The 8171-nt window shown below is 27.1% G+C and overlaps 1 protein-coding gene across 1 annotated transcript; it reads right to left on the bottom strand.

Annotated features, from left to right (window-relative positions):
• Nucleotides 1–6031: 6031 nt before the first annotated feature.
• Nucleotides 6032–7399, bottom strand: LOC124418803. The gene has a single exon (XM_046946289.1). The coding sequence runs from the start codon at nt 6560–6562 to the stop codon at nt 6047–6049; it is 516 nt and encodes a 171-aa protein (XP_046802245.1). The 5' UTR covers nt 6563–7399; the 3' UTR covers nt 6032–6046.
• Between the last annotated feature and the right edge of the window lie 772 nt (nt 7400–8171).

Here is an 8171-nt window from a genome sequence, read left to right as displayed (position 1 = left end):
CTTTCTTATTATTTATATAATAACAAAAAAAATAATCATTAAAAAATGGTTCTGCTTTCTTGCTTTTGTTATAGTCAGCTTAATAATTTAAATTTTTCTTCTACAAAACATTTAGTCTTAGCTTAAGACACAAGTATTTCTTAAGAGAAAACATTTAGCAAACGTTAAAGAAAAAAATTTTTAAATTATATAGATATTGTTACTGTAACGAGTTAAGTTAAATGTAAAATCTTATTATATAAATAATAGATTTTTCTTTAACATTTTGTCTCCTATAAGTACACTTTAAGGTTCACTGTCATTTTTAGAGTTCAAAAGTATGTATATAAAAAGTAAAATATTTATTTATTGCTTTAAAAAACCCCCACTCCCAAAACACTCCTTCTCCTAAATTGTTATTATTTGTTTAATTCTGACTGTTTTTTGTTATCGCAAAAATTTTGTGAAAATAACATTTGTCAACATTTAGCACAAAAATTAAAATGTAATTATTATTTATTTTCCAATTTACCGTTATTGGTTTTTGAGAAGAATTGTTTTTTTCTATAAAGGGGAAGGTAAACTTTAAAAACAAATAAAAATTTTACATATTTTAATATTTGTTTAAGAAAAAGTGTTATTAAGCATGAAAATATTAAAAGAAATAATAACTCCTGTTAGTTTAAGCAAAAACGCTATAAGCAATTATCTAGTTATATGGCAACTCCTTAGAATGAGAGTTAAAACAAAATGTCATTTGCTTGCCTGTAAAAGGATGCCAGCTCTAGTAAGTAAACAAACAGTGTTAACCACTAGTTTTTTATGCAAAAGTGTCATACAAAAAACGCTTAAATATAACAAAATGTTATAAAAGTTTGATTTTTAACAAAAAATATATAAAAATGTCAATTATTTAAAGAAAAAACATTGTAATTTTTCATTTAAATGAAATACATTCTTATCATAAATGTGTTTTTTTTTTAAATATATTATTTCTTTATAAAAATATTATTACTTTTAATTTAACATCATTCATTCTTTATCTCAAAGAAAAAATTGTTTTATTTTTATAACAGAAATTACTATTTTTAAATTACCATTAAATTTTTTAAATTATTATTTATTAATTGTTAATATTATGCAGTCAGGACTTAACTCTTTAAAAAAATTTTAAGTTTAAAAAAAAAAAAAACACTAAAAAAGTGCAGGTGTTTAAGATAAGAAATTTTTTGTTCACAAATAGCAATAATTGATATATGTTAAGTAATATGTTAAGAAAAAAAAAAAAACAATTATTGTTTCAACAAGAAAATTTTTGACAGATAAGAATAACAAAATAACAAATATTATTAATTTGCTTTTTTCAATAATAAGATAATGCACAATAAAATTATATAAAATTAAAAAAAATAAAATAAAAACAAAATAAATTTGTATAAGAAAAAAAGGAAAATTTGTTCAAATATAACAAAAAAATCCTGGGAGAACCTTTTGAATATCCTCTAACTTCGGCACAACAGTTTGAGATCGTTTTTAAACTTATATAGACTAGTTTGAGGTTCCTTAAACTTCTATAGAAGAATTAGAACTTTAACGAATTTCTATAGAAGAGTTTGAAGTTCCTCAAACTTTTATAGAAGAATTAGAGCTTTCTCAAACTTTTATGGAATATTTTTAAGCTTTTTAAACATCTATTGAACAATTTCATCATGCTCAAACATGTGTAGAACAATTTGAGAGTTCTCAAACTTCTATAGAAGATTTTGAAATTATTCAAACTTCCATATAACATTTTGAGCAATTTTAAACTTCTATAAGACATATTTTAATTAGTTTTTCTAAAGTTTTCCCTTTTAAATGTTAAAAACATATTAAATTCTTAGAAAAATTATGTAATTTTGTTTAAACAATTAAATTAATCACTTTGAAAATTTTTTTAAATTTTTAATCAATAGCTAAACAAATAAAGACAATAAGCAAATATAAAATCCATTTTAAAACATAATTATTTAATCTTTTTGAAAGTCATTTTAAGGAAAACTTGAAAACCTGAATCTAAAATAAACTATTATTTAAACATTTAGCCTAGAGTTTATTTTTCCATACATAATTATTTCAATTTATTATACAAGACATTATTTTTCAAATAGTTAACATAATTCCTTTTACATTTTTTTTAATAAACTAACATGTATTTATTTCAACAGTTTGTAGTTCAAATAACAATAACAAAGAGGAGTAAAGAAAAAAATTGGAAAAATAAACTTGTCATATCTACATAACTGGATTTTAGTTTAGTTTTTTTTTAATAAAGTTTAAAGTCATAATTATAGTTAATTGCATTTTTCTAAAGAAATAACGAAAAAAAATCTGTAAAAGAAAAAGCAATAGAGAGAAACAAACTGTAGAGTGTTAAAAAATAGGGGTTTTAATAAAGAAAAGTATAATCAATTCCTAAAAACTAAGAAAAACCTATAAAATCTTTTGTTTTACTAAACAAAACGAAAAACGCTACATTGGCCAGTAAAAGTTTATTATGGCAACTCTTTATTAAAAGAGCAAGAAAACAAAATGCCACAGTTAGCCTGCAAAAGGATGCCATATGAAAAAAAGTAAACAATAAAGGTTAACCACTAGGTTTTTTTTAGTATAAAAAGGCATCAACAAAAGTTTGAGGTTAAAAATAACTGTATTTTAGCAAAATTTTTTAAAATTTGTAAAAAATTAAGTAAATACCTATTAAATGATAAAAAATTCAAAAAAAATTTTATATAAATATTTCATATTATTTTTTGCTTAGTAACAAAAATTTTCCTTTTTCAATTCACCATAAGATGTTAACATTTCCCCCGGTGAAATAAGCAAACCCTTACTTTAGCATTTTATTCAATTTTACAGGATATTTGCTAGATAATTTAATTTGTTTGTTTTTTTCTAACTATTGCTCAATAAACAACCAAATCAAAATAAACTAAATTGAAATATTGGAAATGTTTGTAAACTGCAAAAATAAACAACAATAAAACATATATATGGAACTGTCTAAGATTAACACTAATTGAATTTGCAGCAGCAAACATCAACAACATTGATGGACGACCAAAAACATAACAATCATTTAAAAACAGTGGTTTCAAACATGTTTCTATTAGAAAAATACAAATTTTTAAACAAAATTTTCAAATAATTCTATTCAATATCAAAACATTGAAAAATATTTTTAAAAAATTTTTGATATTTTAAAAATTTTAATAAAAAATCTTTAGTCATCCCACTGTTTTTCCTTTATGCACACTGCATTTAAGCTTGAAATTTTTTCGTATTTGCCATATAAAATAAATATATACGTATGTATATTTTTTGACGTATGATTTGTTAACGAAGAAAATGTATTGAACTGCCAACTAAATAATGGTTGTATACTTCACATACATATAGTTAAATAAATATATAGTATGTGCCAGTATAAACATTTTTAATTTAAAATTTATTTATGTTTTGATTTGCAAGATAAGTCAACAGATAAGAGGTGTTAGGTTTGAAACTTCTCTTCAAACATTTACACAAGAGTTTGAGATTTCTCTAACCTTTACAGAAAATGTTGAGAATAACATAGATGTTATGAAACAGTTTGAGGTCTCTCCAACATCTTCAAAGACTTCTATCGTTCCTCAACTTCTATAGTTTCCTTAAACATCTTTGGAAGTGTTCAACATTCATCAAACTTCTATAAAAGAGTTTAAGGTTCCTAAAACTTGTATAAAAGAGTTTAAGGTTGTAACAGTTTAATCTTTTCAGAACTTCTATGAAAGAATATGAGGTTCCCTTAACTTCTATATAGAAGATTTTGAAGTTCCTCCTACGACTACAGAGAAGAGTTTGAGATACATTCAACTTTCATTGAAAAGTTTAAGTTTCCTAAAACACCTTTGGAACTTTCCAATATTCCTCAAACTTCTGAGTAAAAAGTTCCTCAAATTTTGAGATCCCAGTAACTTATTAAAATGTTTGAGGATTTTTAAATATCGTCATTAGTTTTCCATTAAAAAGGTAAAGTTCCTTGAAAGAGCTAAAGATAATCACCTCTATCGCCAATTATAATTTCCCGTGAAATATGTTCCCTTTTCACTTTTTTTCGTTCACTAACTTGTTTGTCGGGGAAAAGAATTCCCCCGTTGTAAAAAATGTAAACATTGAACAGCTGTTCCATACAAAATCAACAATTGTGAATGAATTGTTTGCAACAAGTTCACGATAGCAATTTTCCCTTCGAGGGCAATGATAATTTCAAGAAAACAAAAGTTTCATTTCTTTTGGCTCTTTCATTAAAGACATTCACGCCGTCTTTCATGAAAGAGCTAAAGATGTTGCACAAAAGAGTTTGTGATTCCCAATAGATCTTGTAAAGTTTAGATTCTTTAACTTTCAATAGAATAAGTTGTGTGCAAATTCTTTACAGAAAAGTTCGAGATTCATTAAGGCTCTATAGAAGAGTTTAAGTTGTTTAATGCTTCGATTGAAGATATTGAGTTTCCTCTAAATTTTGGAAAACTTCTAACGAAGAATGTAGGAATCATCAAACATTCAAAGCGTATGAGATACCATAAGATAGTCTGGACAGTATTATATATAAACTGGACTATAGTCTACACTATTGTTCAGACGATAGTCTAATCAGCTCCGCCTGAACTATAGTCTATTTTGCAATCTGGACTATAGAATATATTGCATAGTTTATAGTTTATTCTGGACTAAAGTTTAATCTATAATTTGGATTATAGTTTAGTCCATTGTTTCGACTATAGTTTAGTCTATAGTTTGGACTATTATTTTGACTATACTCAGGACTATCGATTTCGTTATAGTCTGGACTATAGTCTGGACAGTATTATAAAAACTGGACTATAGTCTACACTATTGCTCAGACGATAGTCTAATCAGCACCGCCTGAACTATAGTCTATTTTGCAATCTGGACTAAAGAATATGTTGCATAGTTTATAGTTTATTCTGGACTAAAGTTTAGTCTATAATTTGGATTATAGTTTAGTCCATAGTTTCGAATATAGTTAAGTCTATAGTTTGGACTATTATTTTGACTATACTCTGGACTATCGATTTCGTTATAGTCTGGACTATAGTCTGGACAGTGTTAAATAAACTGAACTATAGTCTACACTATTGCCCAGACGATAGTCTAATCAGCCCCGCCTGAACTATAGTCTATTTTGCAATCTGGACTATAGAATATGTTGCATAGTTTATAGTTTATTCTGGACTAAAGTTTAGTCAATAATTCGGATTATAGTTTAGTCCATAGTTTCGACTATAGTTAAGTCTATAGTATGGACTATTATTTTGACTATACTCTGGACTATCGCTTTCGTTATAGTCTGGACTATAGTCTGGACAGTATTATATAAACTGGACTATAGTCTACACTATTGTTCAGACGATAGTCTATGAACTATAGTCTATTTTGCAATCTGGACTGTAGAATATGTTGCATAGTTTATAGTTTATTCTGGACTAAAGTTTAGTCTATAATTTAGATTATAGTTTAGTCCATAGTTTCGACTCTAGTTAAGTCTATAGTATGGACTATTATTTTGACTATACTCTGGACTATTATTTTGACTATACTCTGGACTATAAATTTCGTTATAGTCTGGACCATAGCCTGGACTTTAATTTTGGCCGTAGTCTGGACTTTAGTTTTGACTATAGTCTGGACTATAGTTAAGTGTATAGTCTGAACTTAAGTTTATTCTCTAATCTGGTATATAACCTGGACTATAGTCTAGTCTATTAAGTGGACTATAGTCTAGCTTAGAGTCTAGTTTATAGTCTATACAAAAGTTTAGTCTACAATCAGTTCCGTAATCATAACTCCTTAATATTTTCCTTCAAATAACTCCAATTTTCGAAACCCCCTATGAAGATTTAGTTTTTTTGCAAAAATCTCCTCGTTTGTTGATTAGAAAACCAAACAACAATTGTTTTTTAAAAATAGTCTTTTTTCTTCTTCTGCCAACAACTAAAGTTGTTGTTGGTTAGCTGTTTTACCACTACTCACCTGATGCAAGTTGGTCAATATTAGTATTACTACCGGCTAATGAACGCACAGATGATGAAGATATAGAGTTTTTTAAACCGCCAACAGCCAGAGCCAATGTTGTTGGCGATGTTGATGACAAGGCTGTTGGTGATGGTGATGAAGCACTTATTGTACGTTGTACATTTTGTTTACGTCTTTGTATGAGGTCACGTTTCCATTGTGGCATCTCGGGTAGAAATGATGTTGATGGCGATGGCGATAAACTGCCAGCTAAACTAAGAGCAGGTGATGATAGATTACTGGGAGTAGTAATGGAATGTTGTTGTTGTATTGCTGGCGCTGGTGGTGTTTTTTCGATTATTAAATTAGAGGGACGTTCTGGTGTTGCCATAATGTCATTGCCTGAAGTTGCGGCAGCATTAATACTTGACGATGAATCATTTAAATGTGAAGGCATTAAAGGATTTGTTAGATTTAAAGTTTCATTAACACCTTTAGTATCTAAAGTTAAAGGTAAAGCAGCCATGGTTCTTTTTTTGGCTTTTAGCTTTTTTTTATTAATTATTTAAAATTTTTTTGCTTTTTGTTTTTCTAGCATTTGTTTTAAATTTAATTTAAAATATGATTTCTTTTTTTTTCTTAAAGATTTTCTTTCTTAATTATTCTGTAAGAAATTTCTGTTTAGTTTAAGAAAAAAATGTAGAATTTTATAGCTTTTTTTATCAGTTATATTTTTCACACACACACCTCTAACGTTAACGAATGCCAAACGCGCACTGGCTGAGGTGTTTAACAGCAAATAATAAGATACTGGGGCTGTTATGTGTTTGTGTTATCGGCTCTAGCAATATTGTAGCTCCACAGGGATGGGAAATTAAAGATTTTAGAAGAAAATAATGCAGCTATCCAGTGAGCAAACTTTACAGTTAATATTTTCGTAGCAAACTTTTAAATTTTACGAATTTGAAATCAAATTTTTTCTTTAATTCTGTTTAATTTTATAAAATTTTTGTTAAAATTTTATATTTTCTAAAAACTGTCTTAATTTGTACATTTAATTGGTATTTATATGTACATATATCAAATAACAATACATTGCTTGTCATTTACTTAGGTTTCTTTAATTATAATAGTGCTAAACTTTCCATTCCTGGTGAGTGAGTACGAAAAAGATTGCAAGTATGTGCTGTCAGTCAAAGCTGTTGTTGTTATTGTTATTATTAAAACATTGCTGCTTCTGCTTCTTGTTTTGTACTCTTCGTTTATAGCAGCAAGAAGCAGCAACAACAATAACAACAACAACAAAACCAATGGAAATGAGTAGGGATTTTCATTCATGCGAATATTTTTCTTAAGTTTTTTGTTGTTATTTTGTTCACAAAAAAAGAAAAAAACACAATTTTCTTCTAGCTATAAAATTTGTTGTTGTTTGTTGGAATGGGTGGTAAATTTTCTGCTGCTGCTAGTGCAGTCTGAGAGTTTTTTTTGCTAGTGTTTTGGGAAAAACTAAATAGGAAAATAACAAAAACTGGGAGAAAGGTTCAAAAGTTTAAATTTTTGTTGTTTTTATAATGTTTTTCGTTTATTTCTATGTTTTTTCTTTGTGTTCTTTTTTTGTTAATTGGATTTACTGGTGTTTTTTTTTTTTTCTTTACAATTCAAATAATTCCTTACTACTTTTCTTGTTAAACACATTTATCGCTGTTAGTTTTTTTATATTGATTATTTTTAAAATTAAATAATATTTTAAAATTAACACCTTTAACAGGGCTGCCTTGTTTTTGGCGGCCCCTTCAACTTCGCTCTTTATGAAATGTTTAAGTTATAACGGTGATTTTGTTTACCCATCGAATAAACTAGTGCAGTGAATAGGAAAATCGATAACAATCTGGATAAAAATAAGAGATGACAAATTATGTATTTTTTTCTACAATATGAAAATCTATAAAAATTCAGACAAAGCCAAACTAGAACGGAACTAGAACTCAGCTAAAACTTAACTAGAACTGAACTAGAACTAATTGAACTAGAACTGAACTAGAACTGAACTAGAACTGAACTAGAACCGAACTAGAACTGAACTAGAACTGAACTAGAACTGAACTAGAACTGAACTAGAACTGAACTAGAACTGA

Source organism: Lucilia cuprina, chromosome 3 (genome assembly GCF_022045245.1).
Source record: "Lucilia cuprina isolate Lc7/37 chromosome 3, ASM2204524v1, whole genome shotgun sequence".
Classification (NCBI taxonomy): Eukaryota; Metazoa; Arthropoda; class Insecta; order Diptera; family Calliphoridae; genus Lucilia; species Lucilia cuprina.
This window is presented reverse-complemented; position numbering and strand designations above follow the sequence as displayed.

Excerpts from the sequence above, each read along its gene's own strand:
- LOC124418803 (XM_046946289.1), bottom strand. The coding sequence starts at position 6,562 with ATGGCTGCTTTACCTTTAACTTTAGATACTAAAGGTGTTAATGAAACT.